The sequence below is a fragment of the Equus quagga genome, chromosome 18, assembly GCF_021613505.1.
Source record: "Equus quagga isolate Etosha38 chromosome 18, UCLA_HA_Equagga_1.0, whole genome shotgun sequence".
Lineage (NCBI taxonomy): Eukaryota > Metazoa > Chordata > Mammalia > Perissodactyla > Equidae > Equus > Equus quagga.
The window spans coordinates 42811153-42835761 of record NC_060284.1 but is presented as its reverse complement, the minus strand read 5'-3'; the positions used below and the strand labels follow the sequence as shown (position 1 = coordinate 42835761).

Below are 24609 nucleotides of genomic sequence, written 5' to 3'. Positions count from 1 at the left end.
TTTCCACTACACCACAAAGCATTCTCAAGTGAATTTACCTAAAACCTACTTCTGGCTCCTAACAGATTATGGGGACATGTACCTAGACTGACAATTCCAAACAAAAAATCCTTGTCCACACAGATAGTCAAACACAAACAGCAGATTTCTTCCACAGCCACCACTATAACTGCATCCCTTCTGTAATGGCTGAAATTTTCCTAGCAAATGTTTATGGAAAATGAAGCAACTAGTATTTTCATGTTATGCATATGCTCACCTCCAGCTTATTTTTTTATTTAAAAACAAAAACACAAAATAAGACAAACCTAAAGAGAGAACCCAATTAATTTCAAGACTAACAGATAACCTCATCTCTAATTAAGATGCCAGAGTATCCTAATTAAATTCCCCTAGCAATGACAACCTGAACTTGGCTGTATTATGGGGGAAAAGGTAGGAAAAAAAAGAGGTAAGTTCGACTTTATAGCAAGGACAGGATCTTAAGTACGTAATTAAATGAATTCTTAATGACATACTGGACTTAACTATGGATTTGCTATTTACACTATTAATTCATTCTAATTTGGCAGTAATGCACAGTACTGATACGCAGAAGTAAACCCTACCATTGCCCAACCCAAATGACAGGAATGCAAGGTAAACAGGAGTTTGGGACTCTGTTATCTGAGTGTTGGACAGTAAATGACAATGGCTGTGGATGTTTGCTGACAGCCCTGGGGGGACATGTTTATGCTGCCTAGACAAGTATGTACACAGGAAAGAAGAGCTTTCCTTTTAAAAAGTAAATACCCATCTCCATACATAAGGGGTTCCCTCATCACAAATCCAGTTCACAGAAAGGTTTGGGAACTAAATGCATAACCATAAAAGGACTGCCACAGAGAAGAAATAAAAGAATATTTAACATCTCATTACTTTTCTAAACTGTAATTTATAGATGCAGCATCTCAGAAAAATGACTGCTCCCCGTAGATCCTAGCATTAGAGGTAAAAACTGGGGATAAATTTATAGAAGACACAAGATTAGGCCACACCGTGGGAAGAATTTGAGCAGAATGCATTCCAGCTTCCACAAAATACTTTGAACAAAGTGCTGGAACTTTCCCTCGGTCTACCAGCAATGCATTGCCGTTCTTAACCTGGGTTCCAGAGATGGGCTTCAGAGGGCCTATGAGTCCTTTGAAATTGCATATACAATTCTTGTTCATAGAATGAGAAATTTTCTGGGATGAATCTATAGCTTTCATTAGATTCATAAAAAGATCCAAGAACTAACAAAAATTAAGAGCTGCTCCTCTTCCTGAGAAACAAAAATAAGACAGCCACTGATGATCCTTAGCTATTTAATGCACAGTAAAAACGTGGACAGCTTTCACAATCTTAAAAACAAAAAACATTCCAAAGATGAACAATAAACATGTCAACATATTTGGCTAAGTTTATATTTTTACTGGTAGCAAATATTTTTACCAGAAGCAAATAGCATCAAATCAAGTACCTTTGGGAAAGACTGATGCAATCTTTATTCCTTCCTGCCTACACCTAAAAGGGGATTTTCTGATCTACCATGCTAAATTTCTACAAGGATGCACCTCTATGGAATGCAGGCCAAGCCTTTTGCAAAGAATTCCAGAGCATAAACTAACATTATTTTTCAAATCTCAACTGTTTTTATTTTTTTAAGTAAGCAGTGGTATAAGTCTTTTTAAATGTTTATTTTTGGAACGGCTTATAGAAAATGGCACCCTGGGACCCTTAGCTCTATGTCTCCAAAATTTTCTTTCAAGAATCTGATCCATGAAGTCTCTTAAAAAAAAGATAATATACCTGACCTAAATCAGGTTTTGATTAAGGTCAAAACAATCTGAAAAATAGATGTGTCCCAGCAGAGAGTCTCAAGACTTCAAGTTCCTCAAAAATGCCTCTATATGCCACTCTACTGTAAGTCAAGGAGGACGGCTATGCAAAGGTATCACTTGTTGATATCTCCGACGGTCTGAGGTATAATCTATAGTCACTGGTTGCCACGCATCATTTCTTGTAGATAAATGGTATTCATGTGATAGGCCGCCATCCAATTTGGGTGCCTCTGAGCATTCCAATAATACGACTGAGAAGCGGCAGCATAGTACTGCTGCCAGGCCCTGTAGTAAGCTCTCCAGTACTCCTCATAATCCTGATAGGTGTCATAAGAACTTGGATGTGTTTCCCTATGGCAGTCATACCAACCATCTTCCTGAGGTTCTGTCTGCAATCGATAGGAAGACCGCCTGGGAAGGCTTCTCCTGCTCTGCTTAGCTCTCTGGTTAGCTCCCTCTTTATGCCTTGCCTTTATTTGGATTTGAGGTGACTCTTGATACTCTACCTGATTAGGGGTATCATTTACATGCAGAGGTTGTTCCAAAGAGATACAGCCATCTCCAGGAGCAGATTCCAAGTCTTTCAGCTGAGTATCAGAAGAGCCTTCCAAGTATGACTTATTTCCTTTGCTCTGGGAAGAAGTCCTTGAGCTGTAAGAATCACTGTCACTCTCAGAGTCTCCAGATTGGCTACTACTTGCCAATACCTGCACTCTCTCTTCAGTAATTCTATTTCTCACAAAACCATTCTGAGGATTCACAGTCTGATCCCCAGGACCTGTGTAGTGCCTGATGATTTCCACAGGTTTCTCCAACCCCTCTTTAATAAAGTGTTCATAATCCTCTACCAAGTCTGCAAAAGGCAAAGTGCATGGCAGATGGGTTTTAAAGGAAGACAGACATGGAATCTGGGGGAGTGACACAGGTACAGCTTCTTTGACCTGGTGCTGACTATCGGTCGAGTTTCCAACAGGGGTCTGACCAGAATTCTTCATTTGCTCTTCCAATTGTATGGCACAGCCCAGTTCTTTTGGTGACATTGCTTTTTCTAAGATTCCACACTCTGAATGGCTTTTCACGGGAAGCTTTTGTTTGGTATTATTTTTTGATTTGACTGATAATGCAGATACAGAAGTATTTCTAGATGAAGCCACGTGGTTACCATGAGCTTTCCGAGTTTGAAAGGTTCTCTCTATTTTTTGAATTTGCTTTTTTAGGGGCTGGGCAGGTACACTTGCTAAGCCGTATGTATGCATAGCAGCTTTAACCTCCACGTCCCAATCCAAACATTCTTCCATCAGACCAGGAGGAATGGGATCTACAGAGAAGGAATAAAAAAATATTAAAATTCTCAAGCTGCTCTAGACTAGTATTTTCTGAATGATTTCATAAAACTTTCTATGGTCAAATAAGGTTAAGAAACAAAATATAGTAATAATACATAAGAAGCTTAAGAAATATATTATTTTAAAAGCCCCAATCCTTGCACTAAAGAAATTTGCCCAAAAATACACAAGACCCACCCCATACTCACAAGCACTATCTCTCCTCCCCACACACACACTCAACAGAGGTTACCATAGGAGTACGGTGCCAGTCTGCAGCAATTCTCCCGTCTTTTCTCTTCCCCCTCTCCCCAACTCCTGCCCTGTACCTCACTACTGCTAGCAGCAACACAAGATCTTAGAAAATGGACTGTGCTCTCCAAAGCTTATCAACTGGGAAATATTACAACTGCAACTCTGTAGCCCAGTAATGCCACTACCCTATACTCCAACAGGGAGAAATCACTGCCCTCAACAGGGGAGAAAAAACCCTCTACAAGAAAAAAGCTAGATGACTGTGAAAAGATCTGTAGTACTGATGGCACTTCTAAGTTTTTACAAATTTGCTAGCGCTAACTCTGAATTTCCTGTTCCATCCAGGTGTGACAATTTCCTTCCACCTCACACTCACATCTTTCCAAAGTGTGATCAATTTTCACCTTAGGCAGACAAAATACACAGAGCCCCTTCTTTACAAAGACTCTGCCTGTGTGTTGTTGCTCATGTATCTGTGCCCACTACTTAATCCCTCGGATCTGGATGCTTCAGTTGGGGCTCTTGATCCTTTGCTCAACAGACCCTCTGACTAAAACTCTGATTCCTACTTAGGTGATACCCCTTGCTTACCTAGGCCTAGGATACAAACCAATTTCCCTCCTAGTCCTGCCCCATGCAACTCATCTGAAGTCTGTTGTCACACAAGTTCCTAGTACCATACAGATCTAACACCATGAATATCATCTTCTCATGATTTCAGGGCTCTGTTTATACTCATAAAGATCCAAATATGTCATTTTCCGGTATCCAAAGGCAAATTTTATCACTAGATGCTATGATACTGAATCCTACCAGAAGTCTTAACTCTCTTCTACCAATTTTCAATTTATTTCTTGCCACAGTGTAATCATCTGACAGATCACCAATAGACTTATACATAAAATTAACATAATATAGTCTTAGAACTGAAAGAGAACCTAAAGACCATTTACTCCAAAAACAAATATTTTATAAATCAGGACATAAGCTCAGAGCAATTAAAGAAATCTGTAAAAAGATCATGAGTTATTACAAAGCCAGAAATACAAGAATCCACAGGCTTACCAAACCTGTGCTTAACCTAGCTTTGTAAAAATCACTAAAGAAGTTAAATATAAATTGGTAAAATATTCATTGTTATATTTATTTAATAACTCCATATACCAGATTGTAGAAGGTCATCGTACATTACGTAAGTTTCTGTATATATGTGTGTGTATACATACATACACAAAGACACACAGACTAACGTGCATATATTAACATATACAGCAAATAAACCATATTTCCACACACGAGTTTTTTAGGGTTGTTTTCAAGAGATCATTAAGTTTCAAACATGCACTGTTTCTAAGACAGCAATTTAAAAAAGCAGCTTGACAAATGATTCACTAAAATCAAAAGAAAACACTTCAAAATGTTCAAAATAGTGTTCAAGTTAAAGATACTGTTCCTTCCCCACGGTAACACAGGTGAATATGGCAAGAATTACCTTCACAGCAACATAAGAGGTCAAATAAGGGGGAACCCTTATATAAGAGAATAAAATCAAATTGCAAGGTTACAAACTAAAAAATGGAGCTAATACAGTAGTAAACCATTTTTCATTTTTCATGTGCCAGTAAGTAGCTTGCAACACTCTCCCTGCTACTTATTAGCTGTAAGCCCTTAGGCAAATTACTTAACCTCTCCTCAATATCCTCATCTACAAAAAGCAGATATTACCTCACAGGATTATGGGGAGGATTAGATGAATTAACATACATAAAATACTTGGAACAGTACCCGACACATCATAAGTACTCTATGTTAGCTATTATTTTTATTAGGCCCATCATCACTACCATTATTATTCTGATAGCAAAACGAGACAGACAAAATATACCTGGTAAAGCCAGAAGGTTGATATTACATTTCTGGGCAATTTTCATCATCATATTTTCTTCTTCTCCCTGGCAACAGTAGGTCACTGTCAGTCCCAAAGTACCTACAGCACAGAAGGAATGTTAAGTAGTAACTCATTTTCACATAAAAGACACTCCAAGTCCACCTGTCACATTACAGATTCCTCCCCTTAAATAAAGCACCCAAATTTTTCTTTCTTTCTTTTTTTTTTTTTTTTTTTTACCAAAACGGCCAGCTCTGCCAATCCGATGCATATATGTCTCCCAATCCAATGGTACATCCAGATTTACCACCAGATTCACCTTCTCAGCATCAATCCCACGGGAACTCTTGAATTGAAGAAGAGAGTAACTGTTTGTTTGCATCAAGTGTAGCATGGGTACCAATGCACGCACTATTACTCTAGTTTAACCAAGAGCCAGATTAAGAACAGGAAGATATTTAGGAGGAACAAGGATATTTAGGAGCAAAGGAAAAGGAAACTCATTTCTAATGACTAATTTCAACGATAAAGATAAAAATATAAAAGACATTTTTAAGAAAGCATATTCCCCAGCACTGGAAAGACAATTATGCTCTGGTATTCTTGTCAGATACACTCACGTAAAAAAGCAGATGCAATCTGTATACATCTGATAATAGAACATATGTCAAGATGGATTAGTCACCCACACTGAACAGGAAATTTACCAAATCTGTGGAAATGAGGACTCTGCAATGAAACTGCTTCAGTTTAGCCATAGCATCAAGACGCTGATTCTGCTTCATGTTGCCTAAAAAGAACCAAAAAGAAAGTCGTATAAAAACAAGCTAATACACATTTATCAAATCCATACAAAGCAGAAATCATAACTCCCCCAGTCTTAACACTTTAAAAATATACCAATCAAAGTTAATTCTGTTCTTATATGCAAATCTAGGTTAAGACCTAACGTTAGAATCTTTTAAAATATGGTTAGGCAATCAACTTGAAATTCAAAAATCAATTTTAAATGGTCACTAGGTTATGCCTGCAGATATAACATTATATCTGCAAAGTTACACATGAGGTATAACGATTCTTAGGAAAATAAAATTGCTTTAATCAGTTGTTTATAAATTTGGTGTTGAAGTATGATCTATCGTCCATTAGAAAGCAGTCTCCCTGGTATCTCACAGCACACCATGACTCAACAAGCCTAGGCCAACAGGTCACAAACTAAGCTGAGATATCAGTCAAAGCTCTAAAAACGATCTCAATGATGAAAAATTCCTTTAACTCTTCCATTCCTAATAGGCCAACAGTAATAATTTAGCTTTGTGTCAAAAATGGATCATTTTTGCTGTCCACAAGACCACAAGACAGTCAATTCAGTTAGCATTCTTAGCATTTTAACAACGGTTATATAAAGAAGCTAAATATTTTTCTCTTAAGATGACAAAGACAAACTGTTTTATAAAATTATTAAGTTCTTTGTGGATTTAACTTGAGTTTTCTAACTTTTTATTATATGCCAAGTTACTTCTCAAAAGGCAAGGATATAGATTTATTAAATTCCAGTGAAATATAAACCTGAAATTTCCTTTACTCGGAAGACTCAGTGGAACCTCACACTCGCAAGACCATTCACAAAGTGGTATTTCTTCCTCCCGACTTGGGAGAGGCTTCAGTCAGGATACTAAACAAAGATTAAAGCAAAAGATGAACTTACCCGAAATGCACTCTGCAGGAAAGCCTTTAGAAGAAAGGATGTCAGCCAAATGTTGTACTCTATGAAAAATAACAGAGACTTATAATTTTACAAATATTGCCCCACGCCTACCCTTTTATTTCACAAGTTCCCCAGAGGACCTTTTAAGTTACATTACCTGCTGTGCAAGTTAGAAAAGACTAAGGCTTGATTAAATGGAATTCTGCTGAACAGCTCCTGTAAATGCTGAGCTTTTTCCTCAAAAATCTTATGGGCCAAAGGGTATGAATTGACAATTTTGTAATACTGTTTCAAACCTACAAAGAAGTCAAGAGGCTTCTGTTAAAACAAACATATGTGCTATATCCTAATGGCAAATATGAAAGCAACAGTTAACTAGGCAATGGAAAGCTCCAGAATATCATGAACAAACCAGTAATATAAGTATCTAGTATCTGTACACACCCAAGAGACTTGGATCACTGGAATTTAGTCTTACAAAAGTGGGATCTCTCATGTACTTTGTCAAAGCATTAGCCAAAACTTCAGGGTAAGTAGCTGACACTGCTAACATCTGTTTACTGGCAGGCAAGGAAGAATAAATCCAACTGCAAAACAGAAGAAAAACACACACCATGGAAACTATTCTGACAGGAGCCACCACCTGGGAAACCTAAAGATACATACTTTGGGGTATCATTTTAATAGTTACGTTAGTTATTTTTCTTACTTTATTTGCTCCTGGAAGCTGCCTTCTTCTAAAAGCTTATCTGCTTCATCAAGAATAAAGAGACGTATACTGCCTGGGTTCAAGTAGTCAAGTTCTATCAGTTGTTTAATTCTGCCTAAATTCCAAAAAAAAATTGAAATATTTATGATGCACCAAATCTGTGCAAATCTCAGCCAATGTTGTTACTCTACTTACTCACAGGTTGTGCTGCTGACTTTTCTCACCCAACCTTCATTAAGCATTTACACACTAAACCACAAATTAAAAATCCTGACTTCTGATCTTGCCTAAATCCATTTTTTCTCCCTCACATTTCATACCCAATAAGTATGGAAAATAAACACTATTCCTATCAAAAGTCTCGAACACTAAGGCACTGAATGCTAGATTCTGACTCAGTGATTCACGACTGAAGGATTAATAGAGAAACAAAGAATAATCCCAATCCATGGCTTAGAAGAGTTTCCTTAAAGTCATCTCATTCCTCTTCTCAGAAGCCTGTCCCACAGGTGTTTTCGAACATCCTTAGGAGTGGAGATTTCATAAATTCTGCTGGTAATCCAGTCACATGTCTATATCTCACTGGTAAGGCTCTTCGTTTCTAATCCTCAAAATAATTATCATAGTTATCAAAGATTCCCATATTCTTATTGTTCTATTAAAAGTGTTCAGTCCCTTAAAAGCCCCAGTTATGAACAGGCATCGAGATCTTACCAGGAGATCCAACAGCAATATGACACTTTTTAAGTCTAGTTTTGTCCTGTGATAATGGAGTCCCTCCAATAAAGACATGACACTCTAAGCCTTCCATTTTTATTCCAATCGCTGTGATAACAGAATGTATCTGTACAGCAATTTCTCTTGTAGGAGCCAAGATCAAAATCTAAAAAAAAAGTAAAATATACCTTTAACAAGTCAGTGGAGTAAATACACAAGATTGGCACATTCATTATATGATGAACTATTTTTCATCTAAATGATCATTTTAAATGATGAGTTTTTATTGACAAGGGAAACTATTCCACTCATTTATTCATGTATTCATTCAATAAATATTAAATAAGACCCTGCTCTGTGCTAGACAACATACAAGTTTCTGGGGAGTCAACAGTGAACAGAACAAAGTCTGTGCTCTCATGGCACTTTCCTTCTTGGATGATAAGAAAATATAAAATAAACAAACATATACAAATAATGGCAGGCAATGAAAGGGCTATGAAGAAAAATCAAACAGGGAAAAGAGAGAGAAGCAACGAAAGAAGGGAAGGAGCCATTTTAAATGGAGCAATCAAGGAAAGCCCCTCTAAGGAGGTAACTTTTGAGCAAAGACCTAAATGTACACCACAGACTAGAGCTAGCTATGTGGTACCCAGGGAAATGCTTTCAGGAAGAGGAAACAGCAAATGCAAAGGCCTTATGATGGCAGCGCTCTTGGTGTGCTGCAGGAACAGCAAGGAGGCCCATGTGGCTGGACAGAATTACGGGACAGTAAAGATCAGAGATCTAGCTCCAGGGGCTTGGTCATGAAAGGCCTTGGGAGTCACAGCGACAACTTTGCGATAAAACTACTGAAAGAGGAGAAGGTAAAACTACACGTCCTCAACTATGAGAAGAAAGAAACCTGCTTTAAAAAAAAAAGACTAGGAGAAAATATGCCAAAACTGTTAATAGCAGTTTCTCTCTGGGTAGGTGAGATTATATTTTGTTTTCTGGTACTTGTCCTTTATTTTTCTATATTTTCCCAATTTTCCAAAATGGGTATATATTACTTCAATAACACAAAGATCTTAAATTAAAAAATACAAGTTTTATTTATGGAACTTATTCAGGCATTTGGCATTTGACCTGCTGCCAAACTGTCAGGAGCCAAAAATCTCAAAAAAATCTCAATTCACAAGTAGAATAGCCCAGGTCCTTGGGGAGCAGAAGGATTTTCCATGTGCAGCATCAGCCAGGACTTGGCAGATATAAGATAGGACTCAAAAAGTTTTATAGATGATAAATATGGGTATTCAGGTTAAAAAATACTGTTGGAAGAATCATCAGATAGACATGACTGAGAACTTGAAATATTAATCTGCCGTAACTCCTAAAAATACAAAGTAAGATTATGAAGATCGTATGTGATTTCTGTATCCCCAACACCTGGCATACTGTTTATACATAATATGGACTCAACAAATCTTTGTTGAAGAAATGACTCCCAAACCCAAATCTCCTGTAAATTTGGGTAAGGCCATCACAGACCCACTCCAAGCGAACCTAGAAGATCGGGGAGGAATATGATACATTCACGGAGCTGTAAGAACCACCTGCGGGACCAGCAACAGCCAAAGCACCACATTACCAGGAATCAAGCCAAGTGCTAAGTTTCATCACAATCTGGTCAGCAAATAAAAGAATAAAGAATCTCTGGGGGCCGGCTCCATGGCTGAGTGGTTAAGTTTGCACCCTCCGCTGGGGCGGCCCAGGGTTCGGATCCTGGGCGCGGACATGGCACCACTCCTCAGGCCACATTGAGGTGACATCCCACATCCCACAACTAGAAGGACCTGCAACTAAGATATACAACTGTGTACAGGGCGGGGTTTGGGGAGATAAAGCAGAAAAAAAAAAAAAAAGATTGGCAAAAGTTGTTAGCCCAGGTGCCAATCTTTAGGGGAAAAAATAAATAAATAAATAATCTCTACCTGTATTCTCAAGTAATGACAAAACGGACACACACAGCTGACACTGTATTTAAGATGCAGCAATAAGAGAAAATTCCAACCTGCTAACAGTAATAATGTATCCTTGGTCACCATGCACACTGCCACCACTCAACAGCCTTGATGTCTACTTGACTTTCATACCTTCATATTTTTCATGTGGCTTAATTCAATCATGCATCAAATTCACTCCTATCTCTGAGGAGCTACTGGTATTCATCCGAACTGTGGTAAAATCCACATCACACACCCTCCTCTGGGGGCTCTGAGCTACACTCACCTGGGTACTTAAGTTTTCAAGAATAAGAGAGTCCAAAGCAATGGTGGAGAATACACAGGTTTTCCCAGTGCCAGACTTCGCTTGAACAATTAAATCTGCGAAGAAAAAACCTTATTATTAGGCAGTACTGGCTGAAGACGCTTAGGGACCAACATGAAGTGAGAGAACTAGAAGGGTCTCCAGACATCACCTACTTGGGACCTTGGCTTTTAGTTAGCTCTCAAAAACGCACGAGGCCGTATCCAGAAATATGCCTGGTGCCCGAACCTCTGCCGTTCATCTTCTCAAACTCAGAACCACTTATTAGCGCTAGAAAGGGCCCTAACTATGTTCAAATTCAATACTGTGCCTCTGTTTCACAAAACAGGAAACTGAGGCTCGAAGGCGTGCAGTGATTTGCCCCAGGCCCAGCCCTGCAGTGGCGGCCGCGTGGGCCTCCTCCCGGGCCCAACCCCGCCGCCTCTCGGCACCCCTTCCTCGGGCCCTCCCGCCTCCCCAGGGTGCCCGCCCTCACCGAACCCGCAGCGCCCCAGCGGGATGGCCTTGAGCTGCACCGGCGAGGGCCGCTCGAAGCCGGCCGCCCGCAGCCCCTCCAGCACCGGCCGCGACAGCAGCAGCGACTCGAAGTCCGCGGGCTCCGCCAGCAGCACGTCCCCCGTGCGGGTCCGCGGGCCGCCGACGTCGTGGGCCGTCCGCAGGCTCCGCACCGGCCCAGGGGTTGGCTCCGAGGCGGAGACCCGCGCCGCCACCCGCTCCGCAGGCATAGCGGTCTCCACGGTCGCTAAGGCCGCTGGGGCTTCAAACGCCGCCGCCATGGTCGCCGCGCCGCCAGATCTCGCGGTACTTGAGGCGAGGTGGGGAAGCTGAGAGCGAGAAGAAAAACTTTATTGGCAGTCTTCCAGCGAACACACTGACAGGGCTGGCCTCGAAAAAGATGACGCAAGTCGGAGGCTTAGAAAGACTCGCAAACGGCGATAACAGCAAAGAATGTGACCTGAGGAAGGCGGGGAGAGGGAGGACAGGAAAGCTGAGGCTCCCGGGGTGTCGCCGCCTGCGGCCTGCAGAGGGCGCCGCGCGCTCACGGTGAGGGCGCCGCCCCGCCTCCCGGCCCTCGGTGGGCGGGTCCTCTCGGCCCCGCGTCCGCCTCGCCACCCTCACAACGCGGTCTTTGTGATGCGCCGGGTGCGTCACGCCCCGGCCTCTGCGCCCGGCCCGGCGGTTGCCTCCTGTGTGCTCGCGGAGAGCGCCCCGAGCACAGCGAGACTCCGGATTCACGCGTTGTCTGGTAGATGTCTGGCTGCGGTCCCGCGTCACTCTCCTCTGTGTCCCCGGCCCCTAGCACAGTACCTGGCACAGGGTGAGCGCTAATCAAAGTAAATGGAATCGGAACCAGGATCTGGACTGACAGCTCCCAAGTTCATATCTCCACTTCAGACCTCTCTCCAGCCTCTAGAGCTGTACATCCATCTGTCTTCTCCACTTCTCCGCTGAGGGGTCTGCAGGCATCCCAAATTTAACGTGTCTTCTGTGTGTTGTTCCTATCCCTCCGGCACCACCGTCTCATGGGTGACAACAGTCTTTACCACTTCCCCTTACTTTAGGTCTCTGCTCAGATATCAAAGAGGTCTTTCCTGAACAGCCTGAGCTCGCTCCCCCATCTGTCCGCTCCCTGCCTCTCCCACCACTCTGTTCTCTTGTTCTCCTTTATTTTTCCTCAGGTGCTTATCACTACCTGAAATCATGTGTTTATTGTCTGTCTCTGCCACTCTATGAGGGCAGGGACCTGCTCTGTCTTGTTCTCTGCTGAATCCCTAATGGGGAAAAACAGAATCTGACAAATACTAAGTGCTCGATATTTATTGAATAAATGAGCACCTATAACAAAGTCTTAGTCATAATTCCAAATTTAAGTGTGTCTGGAACCTAATCTTATTCACAATTCCAAACCTAAAGAGACTCTGAATCCAGCCCCAAGTTTCACCTTGTCCTTCTATCATAATGCTGGTCGTTCTCTCTCACCCCCTTCACGCGCCGCACACGTACAGGGTGAAGATCCACATGTGGGAGGCTCTCTGGCATGGTAATCCCATGGGAGAGGGGTCCTGAGGATGCGTTTTGCTTAGAAATTTACAAAACATTGAGAAAATGTCAGCTGCCCATCTGAAAGAAGGGGGACTCTTGGGAATGAGCCCTAATGCTTCCAGGCTTCCTCTTAGTATCCCCCCTTTCATCACCTGATCCCCAAATCCCAAACCTGGGAATTATTCCTGACTCCACCTTCTACTATCCCTCTCTCCTTTCTAACAACTAGCTGACGGCAGGTAATTTTGCCTCCAAATATTTCATCCATTCCTCTTCTCCAGTCTCCATAGCATCTGCCCTATTTTAGGCCCCATCAAATCCTAACTGTTGCAACAACCTCCCGAATGGTCCCCCTGCCCAGAGTTTCTCCTCTCTCCCAGCCACCCACCCACAGGTGCTGCAATGATCTTTTTCTTGAGTGGGTATCTTAGGTTGCTTGGGTCTGGCTTCAGATTCAGCTCCTTTTGATGACCTTTTTTATTTCCCACTGCAGGCTCCTACTTCACACTATAAATAATCCCAGTCCAGCTCTTACCATATTCTGTTTACTTGTTTACATGTCTGTCCCTCATACTAAATAAGCTATGAGCTTCTCAAGGATGGGAATTTTGTCACTCCAGGCTCTCCAGCCCAGCACCAGGCCCTTGTTAGACCTAATAAACACTGAATGGCTGACACTTTCTTGCTCAAAAATCTCTACTGGATCTCCACGTGCACAGCAGTAGTCCCGTAGAATTCACACCAATCCCTGACGAAGAACCTGGCTCTCATCCCAAAAGAAACGGGAAGACTGCTTTTCCAGAAAAGAACATCTATAGTTTTATAGGCATTCTGCTATTGTGTTTGTTGTTACAATATTTTATGGACAAAATATCGCGGTAATGTTACTAGGAAAAAGTTGTATTGCTATTGCTAAAAATACAAATCAATAAAATTTTTCCCCAGTAGTTAAAAAGTGTAATAATGTTGTTGACCATCATTTTAGGGCTGTAAACATAAAGCACAAAGGTAGGAGACCATTTAATAACTAGGTAAGGTATGAAAGTAACATACACAGAAACCAGGTGGTCTGTTGTCTGCTTCCCAGCCTTCTCCAGGATAAACATCACAATGGGACCCCAGCCTCTTTTTATGCTGTTCTGTCTACCTGGAAGGCCCTTCCTCACGTTATGTACCTGGGAGCTAGAGGAGGGAAAGATTCCTGTGACCTGAAGAAGTGGGAGTAAGACTTAGACTCAGAATGGACATTGAGGCTCAAATGGTCCCATGGTATCATTTCACAGTGGGGTTCTCTGCACCCAGAGGAAAGAAAAACAATGTAAATAAAAGCATGGACATAAGGTGGCCCACCCTGGGTTTGAGGATCTGTGGGAGAATGAAGAAAGAAGGGAAAGAACTAAGGTTTTTATAGCCACTTTTTCTCATTTGACCCTCAAAGCAACAAAAGGCAACATTATTATTTGCATTCAATCTGCAAACATCTCTCTATTCATTCTTTCAACAAAACTCTTCTGAACATCTAATATGAATCAGCCAAATGCTGGAGATACAAAAATGGGGCAGAATAACCAGAGCCCTTGTCCTCAAGGAGAAAGACACACACAAACAGGTGGCACTGATCAAGGAGGACATAGGCAAGTAGCACAAAGTTGTATAAAATCATATGCAGTGCTGACATTTTTCAGGGCTTAGTTGCTCCAAGTGTGGCTGTCATGTGGGAGAGAGTGAGAACTTCTGAGAAATTGAGGAAAACAGCTTTTGGCTTCCAGAGAGCTATAGCTTTCTTCTCTATGCTCTTCTGATCCCCACCCAAAATCGAAGTGGTTTATAGCATGCAGAGAAAAGCACGAGAGAAACTCCATGCACAGATGGCTCCTTACCTAGTCCTTGGAGTCCAGCACTTCTGCCAAGACAGCAGCATCAGGAGACAAACCTCAGGTCCAGGGAAGCACTGAGGGGCTGATTTTGTGAGCTGATCCTGAAGCATAGATAAGGAATTCATCAGGCAGTGGGGGTGGAAGGAGAGCTCCCCAAGCAGACAAGCTAGAAAGATATTCTGGGCAAAAGGAACAGTTTGTGCAAAGGCGTGGAAGCCTGAAAAACCGCAGTAGTTTAGGGAAGGTATGAGCTTTACTGTGAACGGAGGCAAGTATGGCAGCAATTACCAGGAAAGAGGCTGCAGGGATATATTGGTCCCACTATGGAAGACCTTGCCTGCCACCATAAGGAATATAAAGTGAACGTGTCATGCTCTCCCAAAGGGGGTAGTTAGGTAGCAATAAAGAGAAATTCAGTTGGAAATGTAGATTGGGGCTTGATTAATGGCAAAGGTAAGGAGTTCGGGTTTTAACTTGCAGCCCATGAAGCATCATCTAAGTTTGGGATCTAATTTGTGGCAGGTAACAGCAAGGCCCAACTTACACACTGTTTCTTGCACTCATAGCTCCTGGCTCCTTTAAGTGTTGATGCACCGCTTTCCATGGGCCAGTGCTTACCATGTACTATTTATCCAGCGAACAGGGACTGAGCACTTGCTTCCTAGTTCTCTTTCCCATCTGTATTCAGTTCATCTGCTCAGTGGACTAGCACCATCAATAAATTTAAGTTATATCAAGTTTATCAAGTGATAATATCTGGCCTTCTGGACAGAAGTTATTGTTTCGTGACCCTGCTCAATCCTACGTGGCTACTTCCCAACATGGAGAATAACTTTTTACACGTGCCTCATGACCTATGGGGTGACTACATCTTTGGTACCTTTTCAGACAGGAATTAGGAGAGGGGGAGATGCAGCAAAGGTCCGGGCCCCTGCACCCTGCACTGCCACCTCCTGCCATGGAGATTTGCCTGGCTGGCTTTCAGTAAAGAACCGCAGGCCATCCTCCCTCACTGTGGGCCAGACTCCCTGCTGCCCAAGGCCCGTGTTGATTAATTGCCCCATTTAATACCACAGCCTCAGTCTTCAGGGAGGAAGGCGGTACGTTTGCTCTTCTCCTTGTGAGAACGGGGCCCCATTCATTCTTGTCCAGGCAGCATAATAAATAACCTACCCCTGTTGGCAGGGAGTTTATTAGAGACTGATGGGACATTTAACAATAACTGGGGGCCTGTGATTTATTAGGTAGGGAGGTTCATGGCATCTCCAAAGACTGGGAATGTGGAATTTAATTGATAAAGCGGCTGTCAGCAGCAATGAAATGCACTCAATAGAATATGCATTTGTGGGATTCTCTTTGGAGCTGTCAGGAAGGGTTTCTGCTAATCATATTCGGCTCCTGCCGATGATGGTGTCTGTTGGATATCTGGGTAAGAGACAAATGGCAGGGAGGGCACTCTGAAAGGGGCCCGGGGAGGGGTGCACCTGTCAGTTGCCCAGCCCAATGGAAGAATGTGACACAAATGAGCAAAAGGGAAAAGGATTCCCATTACCCTAAGCGAGGGTCCCCTTCAAGAGGCTTTTGTCTCTCTTCTGGGAGCTGCTCAAGGAGCAAGAGATGCTGAGCATCTGCTTCCTGGAAAAGAAGGGAAATGAAAGAGTGAAACAGCAAGAAGAAAGATTTGTTCTGGAATTCTAAACTCCCTAAACCCTGAAGCCCCTGCACCAGAGATGCCCTGCCTGGTTCTCCACCACTGACACTCATATACATAACACACACACCCCACAGCACAGTTCCTCTCCTTCCCCAAGACACACACTACAGTTATCCTACATCCACACAGCCTCCCTTGCACCCCTGGTTCAGGGGGCTGCTCCTCCTATCACTGCTGCTTTCAGGCCAAGAACAGAGCCACAGAAACTCAGATGGATGGAGTCTCACAATTTTTTGTTGCTGTTGTCTCCCAGCTCCGGAGACCTCAGAATCCAGGCTGAGAACCTGGAAATGAATGGTCTGGGGTATGCAGAGCATACAGCTACTCTGCTCCCTCAGCCCACCATCCACCCAGTTTCCTGACAATAAGGAAGACTTGTTTTATCTCCAGGGACCATTCATGATGGCACAGATGATGGCACCACTATGTCCTCAGGCAGCTTCGAGCCTTTCCAGAGCCACTCTGCTCACATTTTCTATTCCTCCCATCCCTCAGGCTGTTGCTCAGCCTTAAACAAGGCCATGTAAGGCACAGAGAAGGGCTTTCTCAGGCCAGAGCCTGCTTCCCTCCTTTGATCCTCCTGCATCTATTCTTAGGTCCCAGGAGATTGGTCTGCCTCCTTGTTCCCTCCAGGGAGAGAAACAAAAGGGGAGGCAATAGAAGAAGAAGTAATTGTCACTGTCTAATCTGAGCCTCGGTGGTGACACTGAGGGACCTCTGCACAGAATGGATACAGCAACTGGTTTGATTAAATCAAACCTCTCCTGCAACCTTGTTAAATTAAACTGACAGGCCAGGAGCAGATGAGAGAGGGCAGAGGGATGCTTGCCTTGGGTGGGGGCAGGGGGAGGTTGGTAAGAAGATCAGATGGTAGCAGAGCGGCAGCCTGCCCTTTCTCTTATTTGCTGACTCTAGATAGGAGATGAGATTTATGGATGTGAGATGCTTAAGTACCTGTCTGAGCACAGGCTGTGAAACTGACGCAGAAGCAGCCTGCTGCCTCCCTCTAGGCTCCGCAAATTCCCTTGGCAGTCAGGCCTCACATTTGGAACAGTGCTCTTGACATTTCAAAGGGCCTTTACACGCTTTACCTTCACAACAAGCAGGTAGCAGGGGGAGTATTTGTCCCACATTATAGTTAGAGAAACTGAGGCATGGAGAGATTACAGGGCCAACTAGAGTCAGACAGAGAGGCAGAAGAGCCAGTCCAAGACCTCAGGTCTCCTGCCTGCCAGTCCTGGCCCACATTCCCTCCAACATTACGCCATATGGCAGAATTTCCCAGGATTTAGTCCCTGGACCACCATCTCTTCTCCCACTGTCAGAGAAATGTAATCCACACAGCTTGCTTTGTGGGCCATCAGGAAAATGCCAGTTCTTACTAGCTCACTGCAGCCCACCTGCAAAGCACACCACCAGCTTGTAAAGGTCGCGAGACCATTCTAACAAATTCATATCACTCTCCCACATGCCCAAGCTCTTCCAAGTCATTTCACTCTACCTAATTACTATTCAGGAGGAGGGGAGAGATATTGTTAGCAACACCAGCAAATAGCAGTAGTAGAAGGATAACACTGATACCCTGCTGGCTTCCTCACCTGTCACCCAGTTCCTCACCTGCCAAAGCTAATTTTCCACTCACCAGTGGGTGAGAGCTCATTTCAGAGTGTCTGAGCCACATGCACACTCACACACATATATGGACACACAGCGCCATTGTGAATAGAGTAACACCTCACCCAGGGTGCCCTTGTTCTCACTTCAGATGCACTCCAATGATTTGTTTATTGACACCTCCACCCCTTTCCCATCTCTTTTTCAGTAGGGAGGACACTGGGATGGGGCTGCTGGAAAAGGTGGTACATACTGATTACCAGAGCACAGCTGGGAGCCTCTTGGACGTTGGCTCCTCCCAAGGGACACTCATCACACACCAGTTAGTGATCAGATCCTGGGGCAGGGGGAGCAAATGACAACAGAAGGGGGAGAGAGGAGCAGGCTTTTGACCACTGTCACCAGGAGGAAGCTGGGTGAGAGAGCCAGCACAACGTGGTAACATTGGCTTTTTGAGGACAAACAACTGTATGTATGTGCCACACCAGCCATGGTATCACCATGCTCTTTCCCTGTGGTTACTGCATGGTTTTGATCACCACTCTTGACCTGAAAAAGATAGCAGCCAGTAGACAGACAGATAGGTCAAAGGTACTTAGACAAATATCAGCAGCCTCCTACACTCATCTTCAGTGTCGTCATTGGCCACACCCAAACCCAACCTCTCCCATCTATCTAGCTATCTGAAGTCATAGAACAGATCTCCTCTAAAGCAAGGAGTTGGGTCCCTCTAGAAACACCTGCCATGTGAGGTAGAGGGGAAGGAGGTCTTGCCTGGGGGGGCAGGGGAGAGCAGATCACTGGGTCTGGGTTCCTGTGCTGGTTCTGCCATTAGCAAGCTGGGTGACCGAGGGCAAATCACTTAATGTTCCTGCCCTGCACCTTCCTGTAAAATCATATGCTTGGCCAGGAAGTCCACACCATTAGAGTTGTAAAATTTTAGAGATCACAGAGGAGAAAAATGAGACCCTAAGAGGTTAAATTAGGTATCCAAGACCACACAGCGAAGTGGTGGAGTGACTGAGAGGGCGTGTGTTCTGGAGCCAGAGTCAGAGCCTCTTTGTGACCTGAGAGGGGTTCTGGCCCCCCTAACAGCCCCCCCACCTCCCATTTCCCCTCCTCATCTGCAGAACGGGGGCAATAGGAGCCCCTGCCTCCGAGGGTTTGGGAAGAATAGGTGATGCCGGACACAAGGAAAGCCTTCAATAAATGTAAGCTAGCACCACTTTTGGTGAGAGGACGGAGGTTCAGACCCACCTATCTTGACTTCCAGTCTTTCCTTGAGGTCACAATTCCCTCATTATCTATAAGGTCCTTTTTAGCTCCAAAATTCTATGATTCTAAGTCAGGAAAATTAAAATGCAAGTTATTTCCAAAACCCTCCAGGCAGAGACACAAAAGACCATTTGGGGGATTCATTATTCACTCTCCATTGCCTCAGTCACTTTCAGTGGATGATGATTCATGGGGAATGATCACAGCAAAGAAAACCTGTCCAAAGGCAGGGAGGAGGGAGGCAGGAAAAACCCAAACGCCTTTGCATGTACAGCTCCTATTCTTCAACATGCATCTTCATTTGTTACATGGTGACAGTGTTTCTTGGCCTCACTGCCTTTCTGCTCTGGGAACTTGAGGTTGCCTCTTGAGGTTGCCACCCAGCCCCCTCCCCACAAAGCCCCAGGGAGAGAGTCCTGCCTCTTGGGTCAAGCAGCAGCCCTCTCAGAAGCAGTCATCATCCTCAGCACCAGCTCCCCTCAGGGTTTCCAGGCTGAGATCTCCACCAGGTCTCGGGGCTGACATCTGATCAGGGCTAGCACAGTTCTCTGGCTCCTGCAAAAGACCAGAAGTAGCTTAGGAGGCAGCCTTGTGGAAGCAAATATGCAGTAAACCTAACCTGAGATGTGGCCTCCTTTTTCCCTCACGCCATGATCTCAGGAGGAGAAGCAGGTAGCTGCCTTTCTCTCTTGCTAACAAGCCCCTGGCAGGCTGCCAACCCCTGGTCCTTGCTTACAGCTATCAGAGCCTGGTGGAGATGGCCAAGTAGTGTGTATAAGATGAGCTTTCATTCTGAGTTGCAGGCCATGATAAGGTTACAGGGAAGCCAGGACTGGGCCTCCGGGGAATTCAGTGTGGCAGAATGTCCCCAGGAGAGTGCTGGGAGCAAGTCATGTTCCTTCTCAGTGCAGTTCACATCTACCTGGTTAGTTTGCACAAATTCCGTATTTCACTTAGTGTGCCCTGACATTCTTCAGGTGTTCTTTACAATTGAAAAATATTTGATTTTCCAGCAAATGTTTGCAAAATGGAAATATTTGGTCCCCAAGTAGCAATGAAACTATTGCTTGGGTACAATAAGCACCAGGCCCACGGCTGCAAATAATTCCAAATAGGGCTCAGTAGCCGTCCATAGACTAACTGTTCACTATTTGAATTAGCCTAATTTTGCACTTAAAATTCCCTCTGACTTGTTCAGGTGAGACAGCCCATTCATACATGAAGCTTTCTTAAAATGCTATACTGCTTTTTCTTCCTCAGGTACCTTCCTTCTAACTCCCTCCAAAAAGTTTCAGTATCTGCATAACTGATAGCCTGGTCTTGCAGCCCAGTGACTCTGTAAGGATGTTAGGGCTACGAGCGTGGTGTCTAAGTTAGCACTATGTGTAAAAGTGAGGGCGATTTTGTGGATAGGCAACTACCAGGATTCACCCCCTCAATGGCTCTAGTCATCTTAGCAAGCCACCTTAGGGCACATCCCTCCTGCTCTTGCGGAGTAGGGGAGTAGAAAGAGGTCACCTTGGAAGCAGGGAGACCTTATTCATCACTATACACACCAATCTCTTTGAGCTTCAGTTGCTCAGTTTATAAGAGGTGAGAATGATACTCTATGTTTACAGACACTGAAAGCTAATGGAGCTTTTTATGACCAGCGTCTTTGAATCCTCTACCCGGTCAAAAGAATTTTCAATTAGAACCCAAACTGAATCTTTCTTTTGGAACTGAGAGGCCTCCTAACGTGTTGGCCACTTCGTCCCTCTGCTGTCTCCCCTGGTGTTGGGATTATAAGGGACAGAGGAGCTCAGTCTTCTGTCTAAGGTGGACCGAAGAAGATGTCATGAAAGCTAGGAGTTAGATTCTTTCAAGAACTGCTGAGCCTCAGTCCAGTACCTCCCGCGTCATCTCAATGTGTTCACACTCAGACGCGCAGTCTCTGCTCAGCACTTCTGGGCCTGCCTGCCAGGCAATGTCCTCTGTCTGGAGAGAAACAGTCCTGAAATGATATCTGAACACATTCCAATAGCATGTGATCTCTAGGGTCAGCCTTTCCTGTTGATGCTCAGGAGGCATGGGGGTGGGGGGAGGGGGGGGGAATTGGGATAATGGCTGTTGGCAGCCACAAGGGGTGGAGGCAAGAGGGCAATGGAGACATGGACCCCACCCTTGGGAGGGTGATGTTACGATGAGGTTTCCAGACTGTGTGTGGCCACGTATCTCTTTCCTCACATCAGGGTGAGCTCCCCAGCTCTTCTGTTGCCAGTGGCGATGAGATGGATACTGCCTCACCCAGGGATGCATCTTCCAGAGCTAGCTAGGACTTGGTGGGTGGGGACCTCCAGGTGGGGGCCATAGGATCTGGAGCCAGGAGAATGGCAGTGTTTCCATTGTTTAGTTTAGGATCTGAGCTCTGTTGGGACACAGCTGGTTCTGCCTCTCCCTTTGAGCTCAGCCATTGGTGCCAGGATCTTCAGGCTCTGGCAGTGGAACAGAGGGGGCCACCCTCCCTGACTAGGCTGGGCAAACCCCAAGAGTTTGACACCCTTAGACACCACTTCCAGGAGCTGCACCCTTTCCCCCAGGAAAAGTACCCACCATACACATCCCCACCAGCAAATGCCCTGTGCCTTCCGAGGGTTCCACCTCAGCTCTGCATGGCTTTGAGAAGGTATGTTCACCACCAATCTCAAGACCTTTGATTTATTCTTTATTTTTGAATGAGATAGTCTCATCCTCCCTCCAGGCTGAGTTTCGGGGGGCAGGAGGGAGGAGGCTGAACCATTTGATTCCTCTTCAGCAAAAATGAATCATGTTCGCCATCCCCCATCCTCAGCCCAGGAATATTTACCCATGTTTATATAACCTGGCAACAGGCTTTGTTCTCTACCACTTACACCCTTAAAAAAAGAAAAGAAAAGTGGAGCAAGGCAGCCCTTTTTCCTACTCCTGTCTCCTGCGCTGCCCAGTGGACACAGCTACCTCTTCAGAAACAAGGAGAGAGGGAGAGCCCCACACACCCCGGGGGTAATGTCAGCCTTCTCAGGAGCAAGGGAAAAGAAAGTCGCAATGGCCCAGCATCATGAAAGGACTTCAGAGCTGGAGAGTAATTACCCTCCAAAGTCCTGTGAGACCCTCACAGTAATAGCACCTCTGTCTTGTCTGGGACCTGTCTCGGGAGCACTGAACTGAGATTATGGTCATCAACTTTTTTCTCCCCAAGTCTTTGACCTTAAAAGTGGATGGAATGCGATCTGGCTTTGCTAACAATGTATTCTTCATCTCTAAGATGGATTCCTCTTGTCCTGACTACTTCACAGATCATTGTCAAAATAGAGTTTTGTAGGGAGTATAGAAGTGTTAGATTCACATGGGTTTAAACTATAAGTAGAGAAAACTGAGGCCACTAAAAGGAAAGCATTGGTGCAAGGTCCTACTAGTGTCCTCAACAGTCTGGAAGACCTAACCACCCAGTCCTAAGTTCTTACAGAGAGATCAGCCTGCATCTCTTGGACTTTTAACCACAGCCACCTTCCTGACATCCAAGGGGATTCCAGCCCATGAGCTCTCAGAGATGGAGAAAACCAGGGCTTAAACTTGCCTCTAAAGACTTTCAACCGTAGACCCACAAATGTTCACTCAGCGCCTCCTACAGCCGCCACTGAGCCGGCGCTGGAGATTAAACAGTGAGCAAAGCACGGCCCTCCGGGTTGAGGAACCCTTTCGTGGCTTTTCTCCCGGAGTAAGACTTCCTCGGTGGACTCTGTGTCAACGGTCTGGTCTCCCTTTCTATGCCTGTCGCAGAGGATTCAACTCCAGAACCGGTTCGGCTAGGCTGGACACCTGCAGCTCTCTCCTTGGGGGTGGCTCCTACTCTGAACACTGCTCGGGTCCCACGGAAGGAGGCCCCTTGGGGATCTCGGCTCACAACTGCAAGGAAGCGGGAGGGCCGGCGGCGACGCTGTGCGGACAGGCGGGGACTCGCCGCGGTGGCCGGCTGGCCGAGAGAGATGAAGGACATGTAATTTCAGGCTCTCCCAGCGGGCGTTCGAAACGCCTGAGCAGATTCTCAGCTCCGTCCGCAAAAGTTGGATTCTCGGACCCGCGCAGAATCCTGAGCAGCCACGGTGAAGAGAGCGCGGGCACCTGGGCTTGGTGAAAGGCCGCCGGGTCGCGGGCTTCGGACTGAGTTCTGACCCACCTACGCCGCTTCTTTCTTTACTCTATCCCTCGGCTCCCGCTGCCCCAGCTTCGTCCAAAGTGGGTACTCAGAGCTAGGCCGAAAGACGTGAGCAAGTCCACCATCATTGAGGACCCGGTGTTAAGTGGAAGCCACCTGACCCGACTCCCAAAGTTTTCTAAAGATGTTCGTTTTTATCCTTCCTCCCTCTCTCCCTCTCACCTTTGAACAGTAAGCGGAAGGGGCGCTCTTTGTGGACACGGATCGGAATGACCGCAGCGCCTGCATTCTCTCTTTCGCGCCTTCTCTCAGGTCTTCACGGTTCTGTCTCCCTCAGAGACCCCAAATTCTGCCTGGGGCAAACTTTCCTCTTCAATTACCTTGAAACAACACGTCGCTAATTACCCTAATTACTCTCGGGCCCTGCAACACCGCCCCCGGCGGGCCAAGCTGGGTGGCGCGCCGCCTGGGCACGGGGGAGGACCCGCCCCGGGGCGCGTGCGGAGGCGGGCGCGGCGGGTCCCGAGCTTCCCTGGGCGGAGCGCCCCGGCCCCCTGCTGCCCGTCTCGGGTCCATCTGCCACAACTCCACCGCCCAGGGCCTGCGGAAGCTCGCACACCTCAGGCGCTCGGGCCGTGCCTGTTGATAGAATCGGAGCATCGTTGAGTACCCCTCCTTCCCCACCTTACAGAGAGCTTCGCAAGAGCCCAGAGCAAGAGTTAGGATAACTGACGCCCGAGTACAGGGCAAGAGAAAGGCCTGCTCCTCCTCTCCCTGCCCACCCTATTGAAAGCAGCCCCCATCCCATTACCCTCTTTATGTTTTCATAAATAATCACTACCTGAAATGACCGCGTTTATTTATTTTTACCTGTTTGGCTCGTCCTTCCCCTCCTCCCGCCCCATGCACCTTTTTGAGAGCAGAGACCTTACCTGTCTTATTCAATATCCCCAGACCTACAACCTCGCCAGGAGTACAGTGACCCTTCCATTGATTTGTGTTAATTAAGTGAATGGACCGAGCGGTGGCTCCTCTGCTCTGCGGGTGAGCAGTGGAGTGGGAGGATGCTACACTAGGAGATGAAATAGAGCCACACGTCCGGAGTCCACTTTGGAGGGGAAAATATAAAGAGCAGCTG

At 45.3% G+C, this 24609-nt stretch overlaps 1 protein-coding gene across 1 annotated transcript; it reads right to left on the bottom strand.

Moving 5' to 3' along the window:
• Positions 1-1429: 1429 nt before the first annotated feature.
• Positions 1430-11743, bottom strand: DDX20 (DEAD-box helicase 20). The gene is made up of 11 exons (XM_046645775.1): positions 11250-11743; positions 10736-10830; positions 8462-8630; positions 7748-7862; positions 7483-7625; positions 7196-7334; positions 7039-7097; positions 6038-6120; positions 5571-5676; positions 5328-5429; positions 1430-3180 (listed from the first exon to the last, which is right to left on the bottom strand). Exons 1-11 carry the CDS (start codon positions 11548-11550, stop codon positions 2018-2020), a joined length of 2475 nt encoding a protein of 824 aa, XP_046501731.1. The 5' UTR covers positions 11551-11743; the 3' UTR covers positions 1430-2017.
• Positions 11744-24609: the final 12866 nt, after the last annotated feature.